The 20,173-nt window shown below is 55.1% G+C and overlaps 1 protein-coding gene across 4 annotated transcripts in view; it reads right to left on the bottom strand.

The window, feature by feature from the left end:
• Positions 1-855: 855 nt before the first annotated feature.
• FAM131A (family with sequence similarity 131 member A) overlaps positions 856-20,173 on the bottom strand; it is a 48,394-nt gene continuing 29,076 nt past the window's right edge. Inside the window, exons 1-5 of one of the 4 annotated variants that reach the window (XM_032803911.1) lie at positions 19,204-19,273; positions 9,908-10,001; positions 9,411-9,593; positions 4,681-4,809; positions 856-2,950 (exon numbers count right to left, since the gene is read on the bottom strand). In XM_032803911.1, the coding sequence (XP_032659802.1) occupies positions 2,442-2,950; positions 4,681-4,809; positions 9,411-9,593; positions 9,908-9,977 (891 nt within the window). In that variant the 5' untranslated portion in view covers positions 9,978-10,001; positions 19,204-19,273 and the 3' untranslated portion in view covers positions 856-2,441. Of the gene's footprint in view, positions 2,951-4,680; positions 4,810-9,410; positions 9,594-9,907; positions 10,002-19,203; positions 19,274-20,173 lie in introns of those variants that run through there. The other 3 variants (XM_032803910.1, XM_032803908.1, XM_032803909.2) reach the window with 3 other exon arrangements.

Raw genomic sequence — 20,173 nt, 5'->3', positions numbered from 1 at the left:
ATACGAAGTGTGCTTCACACGGAGTGAGAAGAGGGAGGTGTGCACATGGATGTGACGGGGAAGGGGTGGGTGACTCAGGGGGAGGGGACAAGTCATAGCTTCTGGGGGGGAGGGGAACACAAGCCATTGGGTGCATGGGGGAGGCCATAGCCTGGAGGGGGTGGGGGGGAGTGGCCAGGCCAAACACACCAGGGCCTAGGACTGCCCAGGCTGGCCATGGGTGCTGGGGCTCCCTAGGGCCCAGGGTTTGGCTGGAGCAGCTGGAGCAGGAGGTGCAGGAGCTGCGGCTCTCACAGCTGCCCAAGGGAGCCCCCTTGCTTGGGGCCCTTCCCTGTCCCTGGGGATCAGGGCTGGGAGCAGTGCAGGGTGGACAGCCCCAGCAGGACCCAGCCACTGTTTCTCCAGCTGGCAGTGCCTGGGTGCTGCCCCTGCAGGCCATGGTCCAGACCCCCCCCCCGCCCCCCAGGGCACCCACACAAACCCAGGGATGCTGCCCTCCCTTCCTAGCCAGTTCCCCATCATGGTCCTCCCTGTGAGCACCAGCGAGCAGCCAAGCAGGGCCCTTAAAGCTGCAGGATCCCTTAACCATGAACAAGCCCAGTTTGGGAGTGGCTGCCATGTTGTCCCCCCTCACCCCACCTGGCTCTGCCCTTTCTCCCCAGGCTGTGGGCAGATGCATAGTGTGGGGTCTCAGATGCCCGAGGTCTCTCAGGGTCACCATTTAGTGCCTGAGTGAAGGAGCACAGCCCAGCACAGCACAGTCCCCCGCCCCCTCCCCGGTGAAACATCAGGGGCTGGTGCCTGCTGGCTTCTTGGAGCTACAGTCTGATGTAGGGCAGCAAATGCAAATGCAGGGCAAGGCTGAGATTCCCCCGGGCCCTGCCGGGCCCCTGCATTTCCTCTGGGTTCCAGCTTCAGCATTCCTGAACCGTCAGGTGAAAAGCTGCAGCCACCTGGAGCCAGCCTGAGCCCCCCTGCCAGAGGGGATGGGGCTCCCACTTCAGCAAGCGGGACAGGGACCTGGAGCACTCACCACAGCTGGGATTTGGGTTTTGTTTCCCACTGGCCCATTGCAGGCCCTTGGCCCTGTCGTGTACGAGTGTGCGCTCAGATCTGCGTGTGCGCCCCAGTGGTGCGCAGAGCTAGACCGAAGGGCTGCCGGGGCTGGATTTGGGGGCTAGGTTTGAGCCCAAGCCGGGGGGTGAGGCTTTGCATGGAATCCCAGGAGATTTCAGCCACAGCCAACCCAGAAAACAGCCCATTTGGATCCAGCCCCTAACTCAGCCCTGGCGGCAGGAGCCGAGGGTCAGCTCTCTGGGGTGGGAATGGGGAGCTGTAAAATGCTGGGCACCCTCAATGGCACGCCATGAACAGTGGAGGCATGAGGGGGTCTGCGTGTGCCCATGCATTTGTGTGCACACGTGTGGGAGCGCAGGTGTGTGCCCGTGGCTGTGCATGCAGAAAGTATCCCTGGGATCAGTCAGATTCACTCCATCATAGGGAACATGAGCTCTCCCCACTGTCCAGTCCCGGGCGGCAGCTCTCTGGATGCCAAGCTGTCCAATGGCTAAGTTAATACTTCATTGCCGAGGTCGGGCTAGTACCAGTCCCTGCCCCCCGTCTCCCTGGAGCGTCCCCCAACATTCCCAGCCAGGGCCACACAGAGACAACATACAAAAATATAGAAAAAGATCTGCTCTCGCACTCCCCACAGCTCAGCCCGTGCCCCCTCGTCCCACCCTCCCCCACTAGGGGGGAGTCCCAGCAGAGATGGCAAATCCTATCCATCTCCGCCCCGACAAACCTGCTCTGCCCTCGGCCGTCTCCTTGAGTCGGTTCACGATATAAAACCCAGTACGAGAAAAGCAAAGAGCTGGTTTTGTGCCAAAGGGTTGAAAAACGGCCTCCCAAGTCAAGTACAGAGCAGCCCAGCACAGTGTGCCTGGGCACCGGGCCTTGGGGGCCACGGCAGGATGGTTAATCTTCATTAGGAACAGACACGTGTTGCTATAACAGCACTAGCCATGCCACCCGGACAGCGAAAGGTGCCTCCCCAGGGGTTCGGAGGTGGGGTGCAGGACATGTTCAGAACCGTCCCAGATGGCGTCAGGTCCAGTCAGCTCCAATTCAAGGTTTTTTGTTTTCCCCAAAACACTCTCATGCAAAAAAACAGACGAGGGGAGAGAGAGAGAGAGAGACGCAGCAAGCAAATCCAGCCGGCGGCCGGCCGCGAGGCCTCAGGCTTGAACAGTCTCCACCAGTGGGGGTGCTGGGTTTTCCTTCCACCATCCTCCCCTGCCCGGCTAAGGCTCACATCATCCCCAGACAGGACTCGCCCACAAGGAGAACAGATGGTTCTGGGAATGGGGCCTGGAGGGGACGGGGGGTGTCACGGAGTGGGACAGAGATGGCAGGTGAAGCATGCCACAGACCAAGCCTGTTCACTGCTCTTCAGCCTCTTCCTCCTCTTCCTCATCCAGTGACACCACCCCTGACGAGGCCACGTCGGAGACTTTCCTCCTGACCCTGCAGTTGTCCCCATGCAGCTTGCACGCCGTGTGGTAGTCCTTGCAGGGCAGCCCGTCGTCCTCTGTGGGCGAGAGGCAGGACTCCGTGTAGGACATGGAGTACATGGAGTCCTGGCACTCCAGCTGTCCCAGGCTCCGGAAGGCACTTTCTCCAGTCTGAGGGGGCAGCTTGGAGAGGAGCATCTCCTCCCCTCCGGCCAGGGAGCCCAGCAGCTTGGCGGCCAGTTCGCCCGGCGAGCCCAGCTCCTTGAGCAGCAGGCTGTCCTCCAGGCTGCACAAACTGGAGCACAGGGTCTCCGGGGAGATGGTCTGGGAGGAGTCGCTCTCGGGCTCGCAGGAGCCCTGCCGGACGCTGAGCTGGCACAGGTGGCTGTGGAGGAGATCCTTCAGGAAGGAGCCGGGCGGCAGCTGGCCTGCAGCATCTGCAACACACAACAGGGGAACTGGCTTCAGCAGCACAACTTCCCCGTCCCGGCCTGGCCTCCCTCTCTCCCCACAGGCACTGGGGGGACTATCCTGGCAGCTGGCAGAGCTGTGTGTGGGGAGGCCCCTTTCCAGCCAGTGTTCGCAGGGCCCACTCCCCAGCCATGCAACCCTCTCACCCTCCCTGCTCCTGAAAATCCTACCAGGGACTTATTAAAAAAATCCTTCTAAACCTTGATTCTAACACATGAATTTTGCACCGAGTTTGGGCATCGGGGCTGAAGCAGGAATCAGTGGGTCGCCCCCTCCCCCACAAGCTGCCTTCTGTTGAGGCTCAGAGTCCCAACCCCGCTCCCGGGAGGGCTGAGTGCCAGCCAGGTCCCTCCCAGGGAATGTAGCATGTCAGTACTCCCAGGGGCTGGGGGCATGTTTCAGAGCATGACTAGGGGAGGGTGCCATGGCACCAATGCCCGCGGTCCCCTGTGCCACACCCACAAACCCAATCAGGCCCCGGCTCCCATCTGCCAGCTTTTCCACTTTCCTTCTAATTACAGACGAGCAATTAGACCCTTTTCTGGATGGAGTGTGGGCAGATTATTGCTGACTGCTTTTGAAATGCAAATTGCCCAAGATTAGCGGGCATCTAATGACTGTGAGAAAGCACCTTTGTTTGCACAGAAGGACACGGATTACATGCCTGGAGAGGACACGTGCATCGGCCTCTCCTTCCTTTTTGTTTGCCACGGGGGCGGCAGGGGCTGATGTAGGGGACGCGCCCTGGGGTCCCTCTCAGGCTGGCCCCCCATAGACCCTTTGGGGGGGGAGCATTGGCACAGCCTGCACTGCCCACTGAGACTTGTGCAGGCGCTGGTCCCCTAGGCTCACAAGAAGGGGAGAGCTGAGGTGCTGTGCCTGGTAGACACGGGCAGTGGGGCAGAAGGCAGAGAGGAGTCAATGGCCAACTTACAGCCTGGCTCCATGCCCCTTTACCTGCATGCTTTTCTCCTCGCTCCCCATGGGCCAATGCCCACCCAGCCCAGTGAGCCCAGCTCTCCATTTCCTTCAGCTCCCGCTCACGAACACCCGCCCTCCGCAAGGCCACAAGGGAGATTAGAGTGGGAATGACCCACGACACGCTCGGTCCGCTGCAGCTTGGCGCCATCCCCCCTGCTCGCCTGCACAGCACCAAGCACGCTGAACAGAGGGGCTGGAGCCCCCAGCAGTACAGTGCACCCTCCCTGGGAGTGAGGCAGTCAGCTCTGGTCACCGCAGACCCAGCAGACCCCAGGGAGCCCCTGGCCTAGGAAACAGCAGGGTCATCCTGTGTGTATGAAACGGGTGCTAGGGGCTGAGTGAAGGCACAGGAGCTGAGTTGTGGAGATCGATCCCTGACTCTGTCACTGACTCTAGGCCTTGGGCTCCCTGCCTCAGTTTCCCCACCTCTATAGAGGGGATATCTCTATTCAGTTACCGACTGGCCAGGGGCTGGCCCCACGGTGTCTGGCGCTAACCCACACAGATCTACTCAGTCCAGTTCGGCACCCAGGGACCCCCCAGCCTCTCAGCTTCTCTCCTAGGGGCATGGAGATAGGCTCTGCTCTGGCACATGACACAGGTGAGGAGCCCCTGCCCCATTGCCTGACATGCATGGGCCCTCCTGCTCCCCAGAATCTGTGGGTGGGGGCCCCTGGGGGCCCATGGATGTGGACAATGCCTCCTGCTCGCTCACCAGCTGGCTGGGTGCTGTTGGTGTTTGTCCCAAAGTCCTCATCGTAGGATTCATCGTTGGAGTCTTCCCCGTCCACGGAGGACCAGGCCTTCAGCTTGGCTTCAGCAATGGCAAATTGCTCGGCCACACCTGGGGAGGCAGGGAGGGAGACCAATGAGCTCTCAGGAGGGGCCCAATGGGCTGACACCGGCCCCTCGTAGGCGCAGAGTAACTGGGTGTCCCGTCCCAGCATGCAGGACAGGGACCCCTCGGGTTGGGTACTGCTGCACCGGGAGAACCAAGGTTGAGCACCACATGCTATGGCCACCTAGCCACAGCCCAGGCTGGACACCTGATCACTGTCTCATCAATCCCAGAGGGGGTGTGTGGGGAGCCCCGTCACCAACACGGCCCAGAGCAGGGGGACCCTACATCACTGGCATGCTCTGCGCTGTCTACTGAAACCTGTGCAGGCTCTGATCCCTCAGGTCGCGACTCCAGATCCTCGTGGGTCACACAGTCCCCTGGGCCCAGCCCTGTGCTCAGAGCAACAGTGGCTCCAGGCACCAGCGCTCCAAGCGTGTGTCTGCGGCGGCAAGCCACAGGAGGCGCCCTGCCGGTCCCTGCGAGGCGGCAGTCAGGCTGCCTTTGGCGGCGCACCTGCAGGAGGTCCACCAGTCCCGCGGATTCGGCGGCAATTCGGCGGCGGGTACGCCAAATCCGCAGGACCGGGAGCAAGACAGAGCACCCCTCTGTTCTCATTGGGGGCCTGACACTGTACCCCAAGTGGGGGCAGCTGGGTCCAGGGGAACCAATGGGAGCTGAATGGACACAGCACTTCACAGGGTGACCGACCTGGTGGAATCAGTGGGACAGAGAGGGCTCAGCACCATGCAGGATTGTGGCCATCAGTGGTGGGGACTCAGCACCAGGCAGGGCTGGGCCTACTGGAGTCAGTGGAGACTCAGCGCTTTGCACAATCAGGCCCACCTCAGTCAGTGGGGCTGGGGTGCAGAGGCTCACCACTGTGCAGGATTGGGCCCACTGGAGTCAATGGGGGCTGCGGTGGGGCTCAGTTCAGGATCGGGCCCATCGGCGTCAATGGGGGCTCAGCACCATGCAGGATCAGGCCCGCTCTTTTTTAATTTTGCTTGTCAGAGAACAACAAACCCTGTTGTTAAGAGCAGCTTGCTTGGTTAATTCCGGGCTGCAGCTGCCTCCGTGCGTCACCTTCCCCCAGATGCTAGGGAGGGGGCAGCTCCTTGCTGGATGCTCCAGCTCTCCCGGGAACCAGCCTTAACTCTGCTGCTTCTGCCAGGCTCGAGGCTCTGCCACCACCCAGGTAATGCAGCTGAAAGCCTGGGCGGCTGAGCTGCCTCAGTGGCCTCATGCAAAGCCCAGTCCACTGCCAGGAGAAACAGCTAGGCTCAGTGGTGGGGCTGGCGGGGGTGAGGACGGCTGGGGGAGCAGGGTCTTGGGTGCTGAGTCAGACCCAGGCTCAGGGGCTGGTGTGCCAGGTCAGACTCATAGATGCAGGGCTCTAGGTGAATCCGCAAACAGCAGCCAGTTCCTGATACTGCCCAGTAGCTAAAGACACCTATGCAGCCCCCACACAGCCCGCAAGGTGACTCCCTGCTCCCTCCAGCAGCCCTGTGCCCCTCCCCAGTCATGTGTGACCTCTGGAGCCAGCAGGGCCCACTATAGGAATGTGCCTTCAATCCAGTGAGGGGGCTGGCTCAGCCTCCCGCCCTGGTCCTGCCACCAGGGCTCTGGGGAAGATTTGGGGCCCACACTGGCTACTTATGGCACTTCCTTCAGAACTTGTCTTTCTCTACAACTTAGGGTCCCCCCCCCCGCCAAGTCCAGCCCCACTTGCCTCCCTGCCTGCTGTTCATTGCTATGCAGCCTGCACAGCAGCAAGGGGCTCGTTAAAATCTACCCTTCACCTGTCCCACGTGGGGTATTCACCATGGCCTCCATCCCGAGGGGGTGCCACTCCTGCAGCCTCCTCCCCACAGCCAGCAGCTTCCTCAGCCCCTGCTCCCCCTGCCCTGTGCATCTCACCTGCCTGCCTGCCTTCCCCATAGCCCCAGGGGCTGCATTAAAGACCAGAGACCTCCTTATAGAAAGACTCTCACAGTGGGAGGCGCTAGGGAGAGACAAGGGAAAGACCACATTGGGAGGTGGAAGGGTGGTGATGGGACGAGGCTTGTGCTGTGGGTGGGGATGAGGCAGGCGGTGATTCACAGCAGCGAAGGCAAGGGCTGGAACGCAGCTCCAGCCCCATCTAGGCTGTGTCTCGGCACAAGGCAGCAGCATGCTCAGCTCTGGCTGTGCAGACGGACTCTGTGCCTGGACTTTTAAAGAGACCAGATCATTTGATAGCCACCAGGAACATTTCTCTAGAGAGGATCATTGGACGGGTGAGCAAACGTCAGGCTGCCAGGGCAGGGAAGGTGATAGTGGGGGTTGGGAAGGGACGCTTCTCTCCCCCCCACCATCAGCAGCTGCAGTGGAATGGAGGTCCTGGCTTGTTACTGAGTGGATTGAGGCTGGATTCGACTAGGAGCTCAGGCTATCTGAGGTCTGTGAAACTCGTGCATTGGTTCCCTTTTCCATCTGGGCAGCCAGCCTGCCACGTAGCAGCAATGTGGGAAGGGCACGGTAACTCTGTCTCCCTTACACTGGTTTGTGACCCCCAGATTGAGAACCCAGGGATTAGCAGAGCTCCAGGATGCGGCCCTTAATAAATGCAAAGGATGCACTCCGCCATGGACACGTCTGCACATCCTGATGCACTGCACTGCAAACCCGTGTGCTGCCAGCCAGGTGAGGGGGTTCCCCTCCCTGCAAAGCAATAGGGTGTGATGAACTAGGAATGTTCTTAATGTTTTCTCTGAATACTGTGTTGGTGCCTCAGTGTCCCCTATGCAGTTCTTAAGTATCTGGCAGAGCAAAGGGCCAGTGCACCTAAATGCCTGACCCTCTGTCTCCTAGCAACTGAAAGGCCTGGCCCCATCTCTGCCAAAAGGCCACTGAAGGTGCGGAGACAAAGAGTCAGGTGACCTCCTGGCCCGGGAAAGGGCTGAGCAGAGAGGAGGGGCGGAGGGGTTGTAGTCTGAGCTGGCTGAGAGGTAAGATGTGGGGTCTGGCTCCACTGCCCCCCAGAATGAGACCCGGCCGAGGGGTCCACAGTTCGCTGTACCTTCAAGCTCTGTTTAGACCCTTGCCGTCTCGAATAAACCTCTGTTTACTGGCTCAGACTGAGAAGCACGTTCTGACTGCGAGTGGGTGCAGGACCCTGTTGGCTTCCCCCGGAGACCGTCGCCTGGCAGACTCCGCTGTGGGAAGCGTCCGGAGGGGCAGAGGATGCTGGATGCTCCAAGGAGAGACCCAGGAGGTGAAGACGTGTGAGCTTCTTGCCCTGAACAAGTCTGCTCCAAGGGAGAGGAGGCTCCCCAAAGTCTTGACTGGCTTAGTGGGGAGCAGTTCCAGAGCATTGCCCGGTGACTCCGTGACATAGGGTACTGGCTTCTCCTGCTGCCGGGGCAGGCTTAGATTCTGTGCTAGACAATGAGCTGATCAGATCTGGCAACATGCATGTCCTTGTGCCCCCGCCCCCTCTTTCTGCCAGTGAATTCTGCAGCCTGCGGGGCTGGCTGGCTGCCTCGGTGACAGTCACGTGGCAGGGCTCCACTAAGCAGGCGCTTGCCTGACCCGGGGCAGTGGTCAGGGTGGTGCTGCAGGGCTGGGACGGTCAGCTGAGACGGGTGGCACTAAGAGTTCACCCCCTGCCTGCCTGGGGTGGGGCAGGTTAATGATTCCCTCTCTGGCTCCGCTCCCTCCTTCCCACCAGCTCAGTGACTCAGCTCCCAGCTTGGTGCTGCAGGGATCTCCAAGGGCAGGCCCTGCCGGGCCATGCCAGAGCAGAGAGCGATAACCAGGACACAGGCCCTTCCTCGCCTCTCTCCACGGCAGGCCGGATCCCCTCCGGGCTGCAGCAAAACAGACCCACTTGCAAACAGTGCTGGGCAAAGCCCACACAGGCGCCTGGGGTCAGCACAGCGCCTTGACTTCTGTCTGTGCCGTCTGCAGACCCTAGCGGGGCGGGGGGCACACTCTCCATGTTGCCTTGCTGTGGCCATCCCAACAGCACATGTGGAGCCCTCACTGAGGCGTCAGGGTGAACCTCCACAGCGGGCAGAGGGGGTGCCCTACACGACAGCACCGCCCTGCTGTCCACTGTTCCCCGGCCGACCAGGACACAAGTCTGAGCAGCAGGGACGGGCACCAGCAGGGGAGAGGCACCGAACGGCCGTGAAGGCGGAGCCGGTGGGAAGGGCGTGCCCCTCTCTGCCACAGCAGGGGAGCGAGCCATGCCCAGCCGGGGGCTAAGGGGTGCTGTTCAGACCTCAGCCCCACCACCCCCAGGTTCTGCAGGGGAAGGGGAGCACACAGGGGTGCTTCACAACGCCCCAATGAAGGGTAACTCCTCCCTCTCACCCAATGGGGGGCGGTGTTAACCCCCCTCTGCCCAAACAAAGAGTGGGGGCTTAGTCCTCATTTCTCCTTCCCCTCATTTCTCTGTTGGGTCCCCCTGGGGAGCTCTGTGGGGCAGGGCCCCATTTCTGTGACAGGCCTGGCAATAAGCCTCCTGCCATTTCTCTAACAGGGTGGGGAGTCCCCCACCCCCATCACCCTCGCAAGTGAGCAAGGGGTCCATGCGCCCAGGCCCCTCGCACCACTCCCACCTGCTGCGAATCTGGCCTCCTGCTCCCCTTCGCTCAGGTCCGAGTAGGAGTTGAAGGTGCTCTCCAGAGCCACTGGGGAGTCCGTGGGCTTGCACCAGCCTTTCCACTCGATGAGATGCGCTACCCTGCCCTGCGCCATGGCCGTGGGCTTGGTGACATGGTCCTTCACCACCTGCGAGATACCTGAACACACCGGACAGCATCAGGGACTGCAGCAGGCAGGGTTCCAGGAGAGGGTGCTATATAAGCCCAGCACCCACCCATTGGGACACCCCATGTCACCCCCAATGGGACAACCTCACCCCTCAATGAGATATCCCTGGGGAACCCCCCCATGAGACACCCTCTGTCCCCATAAGCTCATCCCACAGGTGACACAAACCCCAATGAGACATCCCCACCCCAACTCCAAATCCCATGAAACTCCCTTCTCCTAGTAGGATACCCCCCAAGGGCAGACCCCTCTGAGACACGCACACGAGGCCCCCTGGTATTACCGTGCAGGGAGGACCGGGCGAGGGCAGCGATCTCCTGGATTGTGAGCGCTCGCCGGGACTTGGGTAACATTTCGACAGTGTCTTCAACATTTACCTTCAACACAGAAGAGAAGTAGGTAAGTCCCCACCCCAGCACTCTGGACTCCAGCACTCTGGACACCTGCCCTTTGCTATCCCTTGAGACAGAGACCCCATATGGAGAGAGAGGGATAGAGCCATCAATCAACACTCCCTGACTCACTTAACCCCCTTCCTCCACCCTGAGTCCAGGACGGGGACCCTCTCTCTGTCTCCTGCCCCACTGCACTTTATCAGTTACAGTTTAAAGGCACCCAAGGGAAACGTAGCAGGGGGCTGGAAAGACACACCCCATTCTCCCAAAATGTTCGGTACAGCCTGAAATCTCACTTGAAACATTCAGACAGATTGGCTTGAACATGGCCCAACCCACGTAGGCAAGAGATTATTCAGAGCGTCCTGATAGGTGCTCAAATATTTGCAGTGGCAATGGAGGCCAGAAAGACTGATGGCTTGAGACTCATTGACATTCTGTAGGAACTATGTACCTAAATGTCATTTTGCCTTTAAAAATCTATACTATATATTACAGGTGGAGCTGAAGTGATGTGTATACTTCAGTTTACCTGACAGTTATCATTGTAGGTCCCTGTTTTCAGATGATTATAACTTGCCAAACTTTAACTGTTTGGGCTGAAATTTTCCATGCCAGGTGCCTGCCTCAGGCTGAATATATTTATATATTTTAAATGTTCAGCTAAAATGATTCAGCTATTTCTAAGAGCAAGGTTAGGGAAAAAATATGTTGTTTTCTATTTGCTAAAAAAATTCTTACAAATTGTTTTCTTTAGATGCTCCAGCACCCCCATCCTTTGGAGCAGGGCGGTCACAACATTTGGCGGGGGCATCACACTGGCGTCAGAGATGTGCTTTTTCTGTTTCCAGGCAAAACCACCCAAATTTGACCAAGTTATATATCTCTGAACAAATCTGTGCATACATGCTCAGTAGAGACTTGTTAGTTTGGCAACTAAATTCTCTGAAGAGACTATCTGCACTGAGCATGCTCTATCCCCTCACAGCTCCTAAGTACAGCAGAACCTCAGAGACACAAACACCAGTCAACCACACACACCACATTTGGAACACAATCAGGAAGCAGCAGAGACAAAAACAAAAGCAATTCAGTACAGTACAGTAACTCCTCACTTAACATTGTAGTTCTGTTCCTGAAAAATGTGACTTTAAGTGAAACTATGTTAAACGAATCCAATTTCCCCATAAGAATGAATGTAAATGGGGGGTCAGGTTCCAGGGAAGATTGTTTTTGCCTTACAGTCCAGTACTATAGTTGGGAGATGCCCCCGCCCTCCTCCCACACAGGCACAGCCCACTGGCACTGGAGACAGTGAGGCAGGTAAGGATGCTGAAGGTGCTGTAGGCTAAGAGAAGCACGTTGCACAGCAGCAGGGGCTGCTTCCCTTATTCTGCAAGCACCAGGGTCCAGGGGCTCAACCCTCAGCCCATCCACTCTGCCCCTTCCCCCAAGCCCTCACCCTTAACCTGCCTCTGCTCCCTCACCTCTACTCCGCACACCACGTCCTCGCTTCTTCCCTGCCTCCTGCCCATGCAGGGGTGAAAGTAACTTACAGGACTTACCCGTACTGCTGGAGTCCTGAGGGGGGCGTGGCCTCTTCCAGAAGGGGCGTGGCATCTCAAGATTTAAAGGCACTGAGGCACCAGCTGTGGCTGGGAGACCCAGGGCCTTTAAATCAACCAGGGACTCCCAGCTGAAGAGGTGGCTGGGAGGCTCCCGGAGCTCAGGGGCAAATTACAGGCCCGGGGCTCCGGCCACCACGAGAATCACGAGCTTTGCGGGGCTCGGGCAGGGATTTAAAGGGCCAAGAGCTCCTGCCGCTGAGGGGAGCCCCAAGCCCTTTAAATCCTGGCCCCAGCCCTGCCGCCAGAGCCATGGCCGAGATTCAAAGGGCTCTGGGCTGCCCGCAGCAGCGGGGAGCTCTGAGCCCTATAAATCTCAGCGGTGGAGGCAGGGAGTTTAAAGGGCTCTGGGCTGACCGCAGCCGCGGCACCCCAGAGCCCTTTAACCGGCCCCAGCCTGGCCGCTGGAGCTGCGGGGTGGGGAGTTTATAGGGCTCTGGGCTGATTGCAGCCGCGGCAGCCCATAGCCCTTTAAATCCGGCCCCAGCCCGGCTGCCGGAGCTGTGGGCGGGGGGTTTAAAGGGCTCTGGGTTGCCAGCTGCAGTGGGCAGCCCAGAGCCCTTTAAATCCCTGCAGCGAAAGCCGGTGCGGTCTGGCACGGCGTACTGGCTACTTGCCAGTACGCCGTACCGGCCTGTACCAGCTTACTTTCACCTCTGTGCCCACGGCAATCAGTTGATTTGCGGCGTTCAAGAGACAGGGGAGGGAGAGGGAGCCTGCGCTGAGTCCTCGCTCTTTCCCTCTCCCTCCTGAACGCTGCAAGCCAGCTGATTGCCATGGGGGGAGGAGGGGGAAGGTGCTGATCTGCGGGATCTGCCGGTGGGCAGGAGGTGCTGTGGGGGGGATACAGAAGGGCTGATAGGGGGGCTGCCAGCTGTGCACAAAGCAGACAGCCAAACGATGTTATAGCAAAGCATTGCCCAACTTTAAATAGAGCATCTTCTATAATTGAGCAGGGATGTAGGATTGAAACGATGTTAAGCAAGAGGACGTTAAGTGCAGTGTTACTACCCTGGATTAAACGTAAACTACTAAAAAAACCCAAGGAGAAAGCAGGATTTTTCTTCTGCGCAGTGAAGTTTCAAAGCTACATTAAGTCAATGTTCACCTGTAAACTTCTGAATGAACCACCAGAACATTTCATTCAGTTACAAGCATTTCAGAGCTACGAACAACCTCCATTCCCAATGTGTTCGTAACTCGGAGGTTCTAGTGTACGACAGACCATGCATGCCCCAGCCCCACAGAGCAACTGAGCATGCTCCAGCCAGGGGCTGCACTGCAGGGCCTGAGCAAAACTTTCCCTCCCATTCCTTCCTCCTGCCAGGGAGCACTGTTGGGGGAGGAAGGCTCGCTCAGTGGTTTGAACATTGGCCTCCTAAACCCAGGGTTGTAAGTTCAATCCTTCAAGGGGCCACCTAAGGACCTGGAGCAAAATCAGTACTTGGTTCTACTAGTGAAGGCAGGGGACTGGACTCAATGACCTTTCAGGGTCCTTTCCAGCTCTCTGAGATAGGTGTATATATATATTTTTAAACTGAGAGCAGGGAGGTTGTCTGTCCTATGCTCTCAGTGCTCCCCCAGCTGGCAGAGAGGAGATGGAGGAGGAAGCAGCCGCAGTGGAATACAGCGGGATGAAAAACAGATGGGGATGAGGGAGGGGGTTGCAGGAGCTGGAGGGTTTGATAGGAGCAGAGGGGAAAGGGAGAGGCTCGGGGCATGGGTCAGAAGGGTCTATAAGCACTAACGAACACTCCCCTATAGACTCTTGTGACGTTATGAGTATAACATAATATCTCATTGAAAGATGACAGGACCAGAAAGAGTTAATTAACTAACCTGACCCATGGGTGAACCTTAAAAACTAGTTAGCAAGATATGTAAATGAACAGAGCTTTGAAATGCAAGTCTGCATTGTTAGAGGTAGAAGGGAAGGTGTTTGCTCAGGTCTTGTAATGTAAGCAAACAAGTCTTGTCTATTGCTATAGTTTTAATTCAAAGATCAAAAAAGGAATATTAGCATTTAAGATGATACTTGAGTGAAATAGTCTTATTGTCTATGTGTCTCTTTGAAGGTTGTGGTAACCTGTATCTGAACTGTTTAATGGATAAATAACTCTGTGCTAATTGCCAGGATGTTTGGGAGGAGTTAAGCCTATTGTTTTCTCAGGCCGAAAGGCTGCTGGAAATGTATAAGAAGCCTGGGACACGATCCTTCTTCATCTCAGATCTGCTTTGGGTTTCAAGAGGGGGAAACCTTAAGCCACAAGGATTGAGATCCCCAGTCATTCACTGGAGTCACCCTGCATATGGACATTGGACTATAACCTATGGACTATTCCTAAAAGGACTTTTGGCTACTACAAGCTCATCTCTGCCATGTATTTGAACCTCAAGAATTAAATTCAAGTCTGTATATACAAGGATCTTTTAACCAACACTCTCTTTTCTTTTCTAATAAATTTTAGTTTAGTTAAGTAGAATTGGCTGTAGCGTGTATTGTGGGTAAGATCTAAGTTATAATTGAACCTGAGTACGTGGCTGATCCTTTGGGACTGGAAGAACCTTTTTCTTTTATATGATGAGATAAGATTTTCAGGAATCATGATCATATGTTTGACAGGTGTGTCTGGACGGAGGCCTGAGGCTGGGCACTTTAAGGGAACTGCGTGGTTTAAACTTCTAAGTAACCAGTGAGGTACTATGAAGCTGTTTTGTGGTGGTGGGTAAATCTAAGTAATGGTATAACCACCAGCGTTTGGAATTTGTCTGCCTTGTTTTGTTTGCAGTTCACCCTGATTGAGTGACCTCAGCTGGCTCCCACGGGCAGCACCGTCACAACTCTGGAATGAAAGCAGGAGTCTTGAGCCTCCTTTGCTGTCTGAAACCCACCAGCAAAGCGTCTCATCCCGTCTCCAGTAGACAGAGGATAACAGCCTACTACTGCGACCAGTTACTCTGTAAGCATAAGTCATCACAGTCTGTGCTGTGGATCTAAAGGTCTGAACCCTGCTGATGTGTCCAATTGGGGTCAGTATGTTTCCACGTGATGGAATTTTTTTTTTCTTCTTCTTCAGCTTCGGTGGTGGGGTTTTGTTTGTTTGCTCGCTTTTTATGTTATAAAATTATGTTTCAAATGTTCAAAGACTAAGGTTGTGAAGACAAGCACTCAGAAGCTAGGAAATGTTAGTATTTAGGTTACCTGTGCAACCTTAATTTGCCCCTCTCTTGTGCGTATGCATTATTCCCCGATTCACAGAGCAGAAGGCCAGAAGAGACCATTATAATCATCCAGTCTGGCATCCTGTGTAACACAGACCACAGGACTTCCCTGAATTAATTCCTGTTTGAATTAGTGTGTATCTGAGAAAAACAGCCAGTTTTAAAATTCCCAGTGATGGAGTCCCCCATGTCCCAGGGTAAATTGTACCGATGGTCAATCACACTCACTGTTATACATTTGTACCTTAATTCCAGACAGAATTTGCCTACCTTTGACTTCCAGCCACTGGATCTTGTTATAGATTAGTAGACTGCAAGGCCAGAAGAGACCTTTGTGATCATCCAGTCCGGCCCCCTGTATCACACAGGCCAGGGAACTGTCCCAAAATAATTCCTAGAGAAGATCTTTTAGAAAAACATCCAACAGTGATTCAACAATTGCCAGGAATGGAAAATCTGCCACGGCCCTTGGTTGGTTGTTCCAATGGTTAATTACTCTCACCATTAAAAAATTAGGGCTTATTTCCAGTCTGACTTTGTCTAGCTTCAACTTCCAGCTATTGGCTCCTGTTGTTCCTTTTTCTGCTAGCTTGACGAGCCAATTATTAAGTCTTTGTTCCCCATGTAGATACTTGCAGACCATAATCAAGTCACCCCTTAACCTTCTTTTTGTTTAGACTGAGCTCTCGGGGGCTATAAGGCGGGGATTCTTAGATTTTCCTACCAGTGACCCCTTTTACATACCAAGCCTCTGAGTGCGACCCCTCCTTATACATGAAAAACAATTTTTTATATATTTAACACCCTTATAAATGCTGGAGGCAAAGCAGGGGGTTTGGGGTGGTGGCTGACAGCTCATGACCTCCCCCCATGTAATAACCAGACATCAAGTTAGTTTGATAGGCTCCATTTTCCATAAACCCATCTTGATTGGCATTCATTATATTATTGTCCTTTAGTTCTTTACTGAGTCCTGTATTAGACACTCCATTATTTTGACACAGTCTGTCATTATATGATCACACATTATTTTCTCCACTGGAGCCCTCCCTCCCTCAGTGGATGGGATAGATCTGCTCAGGGATGAATCATGGTTGTATAGTGACTGAGGCCGTTGTCCGCAGGATGGCTGGTTTGTTTGTCACAGAAATTGGAAGGTGGCTAGTGACAGAGAGGGGGAACGGAAGGATGAGAAAGGATGGCTCCTGGTTAAGGCAGCTGAATGTCACCTTGGAGAAGTGGATTCTATCCCTGCCTTTGCCTGTGTAATTCTGGGCAAATCACGTAATCCAGCCTTTTCACAAATCACTAATTGCGTGAGCCTCTTCTTCAGACTTGAGACTGGGCTCTTATGTGCAGAACTGCAGCGTGCTCACAACTGCAAACGAAGCTGATTGGAGCTGTGCCTTGAACGTATCAAGTGTTACGGAACTGCTAAATACTCAGTCAGGCCCTCGCTGCTTCAAGCTGGGCATCCAACAGTAGTGGACAGTTGGCCTTAAACTCTGTCTCTCTGCTCCTCGTCTGTAAGCTGGGAATCACAGTAACCCCGACAGAGGAGGGTGGTTAAGATAAATTCATTAATGTTTGTGAAGTGTTCGGATACTATAGTGAAAGCACCTTAGAAACACCGCTGAGGAAATTAACCATTTTGTATTCAGTGCAGGGGCTGGATGGCGTGTGGTGAATAAGATCTGGGGTCAAACAGTGAATGAGGGGATCAAAATAAATATTGAACTAGGCAGTGAAAAACAATGTATGTGATCATGTAATTCAAGACTGTTTCACAGCAAGCAGACACCAGGGGGCTGAATTAAGTTTGCCTGGGCTTTTTGCAACCTTAATATTCTTTTACCATCATTGGCTGCAGTACATAGAGCATGTGCGAACGATTTGCAAGAATGGGTAAAGAGCGTGTAGATTGCGCTTGCCAATGACACTCAGCCGGGAGGTGTTGCAAACATCAGATGACTGTGAAATAGTATGGGGGGGGTGCAAGAAACAACAGCACCAGCGAGTCCTTTGGGGAAAATACAATTGGTGTTCACGGGGAAAGCGACCCTCGGTGCACAGTCAGCATGTAGGGTGATGTTACACTCAGGCAGTTCTTCCTGGTGTCCTTCCGGAACATCATCTCTTTACCGGGATGATTGAAACCCTTTTGCTCGAGTAGCACCAGACTAGACAAAGTACTGGAGCAGGAAGAACCTGCCTTGGACACTGAGGAATAATCACTAAGCCTTAAGTATCAGAGGGGTTGTCGCGTTAGTCTGTATCCACAAAAACAACAAGGAGTCTGGTGGCACCTTAAAGACTAACAGATTTATTTTGGCGTAAGCTTTTGTGGGTAAAAACCCCACTTCTTGAGATGCATGGAGTGAAAATTACAGACGCAGGCATATTTATACTGACACATGAAGAGAAGGGTGTTACACAAGTGGAGAACCAGTGCTGACAGGGCCAATTTGATCAGCATATTTATGCCTGCATCTGTAATTTTCACTCCATGCATCTAAAGAAGTTTTTCTTTTTTTCCTACGAAAGCTTATGCCCAAATAAATCTGTGAGTCTTTAAGGTGCCACCGGACTCCTCGTTGTTTTCACTAGGCCTTGACCACCTCTGACCTCTGTAATTCCATCGTGGTGCTAGTGTGTTTTTAGGCCCAGAGGTGTGTAGATACATGTATATTTTATACACACACATTATCCCACTACACACACTAAATATGCACATATGTTCTAACACTCTACACACAGTGTGTATCTATATATTCCACACACATACTGTCAGGATACACATTGTCCTCCGTTACATGCATATCTATCTATGTATGCACTCACACTCTATATACACACATTCTCCCACTACACATATATAGATACACATGCTCATACTGTATATACACCTACACACATTCTCCCACTACACATGTACATTCACTCTCTCGCACACCTGACTCCTCCTCCCCAGCAGGAAGTTGTGCGAGGTGCTGAAGGAGAGTATTGATTGCATTACGCTGTTCAACTGAGTACAGCTGGCTGCTCCTGTAACTTTGCAGACTACATTTAATCATTTGGGATAAATATTTTCTTGGTTCCTGCTAGGCCATGCCCTGGAATGGATTTCCCCGTGGCAGGACTGCAGGGGCCAGACTGGGCCCACAGCTACAGCTTGGAAAACTCCCAGAGCTTTAGGAAAGCGTTGCAGGGCAGCATTGCTGTCAGGAAGTGCAGGTTCTGGGTGAAGTATGTAACAGAGAGGGAGAAGCGAGCAGCATTTGTGCCAGCTGGGAGATCTCGGGAGGGAGCAGCTGGGTAAAATGCACAGCACGTTGTCATCATTTTATCAACACCATTAGGAAAACAAGTAAATCTGCTGCGTGCGGGAGAGCAATCGTGAGTGACAAGAGGGAAAATAAAAGCAAGATAATCGATATTGGTTTCGAATGTTTCAGTCATTAAAGCCCTACAGCCGCCCTGGCAATTAGCCACATGCTGGGACCAGGGAAGTGCGCGCCACACGCCCCTGCCGAAAGCGCCTGCCATTCCGCAGGAGAGGGGAGGAGAAGCAACGCTAGCCCTGACGCAGGATGGGGCTGCGCCTCCTGCTCTTCACCCTAAATACAGGAGCACGGGGGGCCGCACGTGGCTTGGAACCTGGCAGCAGCTGCTGGACTTGCTAACCCCCATGGGGCCTGCTCATCCAGAGGGAAGGACCAGGAGTCCTGAGCCGATGATGGGCCGTTCTAGAATGGTAGGAAATGGAGGCACCCACCTCGAGCAGAGACACTGGGGAGACCAGCCCAGAGAGTTAAACCTCCCTCCCCTGAGACCTGCACCTACCATGCAGGGATCTATGGGTGGGGTTTGCCATTGCTGGACCTGGAGCCACAGCTTAGCCCCGGAACTCAGCAGGGTTCAGGCTCTGACCCACCCCCCCAGGACCCGGGTCGAGTCCTTGCTGACCCAAGTCAGACTGGCTTGTGCATGGACAGAAGAGGGGGTTGGGCTCAAACGTGAGTCAGAGCCGGGGCTTAGTGTGGAGCGTAGACTGACCCTATGAGCTACATGCAGTTCTGGGCCTCTGCAAACACTCCTGCAACAGGTGCCAGGCGTGGGAGAGCGACTTCTGGCACATGCTCCGCAAGCACCATCCCGGCTGCTGGTCAGATCCCAGCAGGAGCAAGGAAGAGGAACTGCAGCAGCTGGGGATGCATTTCCCACAGCCAGGGACGTAGGAGCCAATGCAGCTCCTGCCACCCGAGTCCTGTCACATATGGTCCCTGGGCACAGTCCCAGCACCACCTGGGAGAAGTGCAGGCTTTGCATAGTCTTACCTGGCACTGCCAGCTGCCCCCTGCCTCCCTGGCAGCAGCCCTAGACCCAGCCCCAGTGGCTCATAGCCAGTGGCTTCCTAGGAAGTGATTCTGGACTTGTAGCTTGCAACAAGGTGTATTTCCATGGCAACCAGTCACCATGGACTGATTTCTCCCAGGATACAGGCCTGGCTTGGCACTGACGTCAGTGCAGCGCAGCAGGAAAAGCTACCAGGGAGCTGGGACTGCAGCAGGGCGTGGGGAAGGGGACAGGGCAGGGGATATGGAGGGGGCAGGACCCAGCCTAGCTCCCAGGCTGCTGTCTGCACAAGACAGGCTCAGCAGAGCTCATGGGAAAACGTCCACGTGCTCAGGCCAGGCTGGGTGTCAGGGCTCCAGGACCAGCGGGAGGGGAACACTCAGAGCTCACTTCACACTGACCACGGCCACAGAGGGCTCCTGGCGGCAGGGGCAGCAAGGAGAGGCCTTCACAGCATCTGTGCGAGACAGAGTCGCCATCACGGTGCCAGCCTCAGACAACGGGAATTTGAACATCAGCAACGAGGGAAGAGATGTGCCCCGACCAGGCCAGCAGGGCGTATTGATACCCCAGCCAGGCAAGCCAGGACTCAGGGACCGGGGAGTATCGATACCTCATCCAGGCCATCAGGGAGTCAGGGACCGGGGAATATCGATACCCTGGCTAGGCCAGCAGGGAGTCAGGGACCAGGGAGAATCAATACCCCGGCCAGGCCAGCAGCGAGTCAAGGACGGGGCTTTGCTCACCTGTCCCCGTCGAACCTAGTTTAAAGCCCTAACCTAGTGAGGAGGGCTTTAAACTAGGTTCAACAGGGACAGGTGAGCAAAGCCCACAGGTAAGTGGGGAACATGAAGACCTGGGAGATGGGTCGGAAACAAGAGGGAGCGTGGGCTATAATGGCAGGGAGAAAGGAGGGTCAGGGCAAAACTGGGAGGCAAGATCAAACCAGTA

This window comes from Chelonoidis abingdonii, chromosome 8 (genome assembly GCF_003597395.2).
Source record: "Chelonoidis abingdonii isolate Lonesome George chromosome 8, CheloAbing_2.0, whole genome shotgun sequence".
Taxonomy (NCBI): domain Eukaryota; kingdom Metazoa; phylum Chordata; order Testudines; family Testudinidae; genus Chelonoidis; species Chelonoidis abingdonii.
The sequence above is the reverse complement of the archived record's forward strand: the minus strand, read 5'-3'. Positions and strand labels throughout refer to the sequence as shown.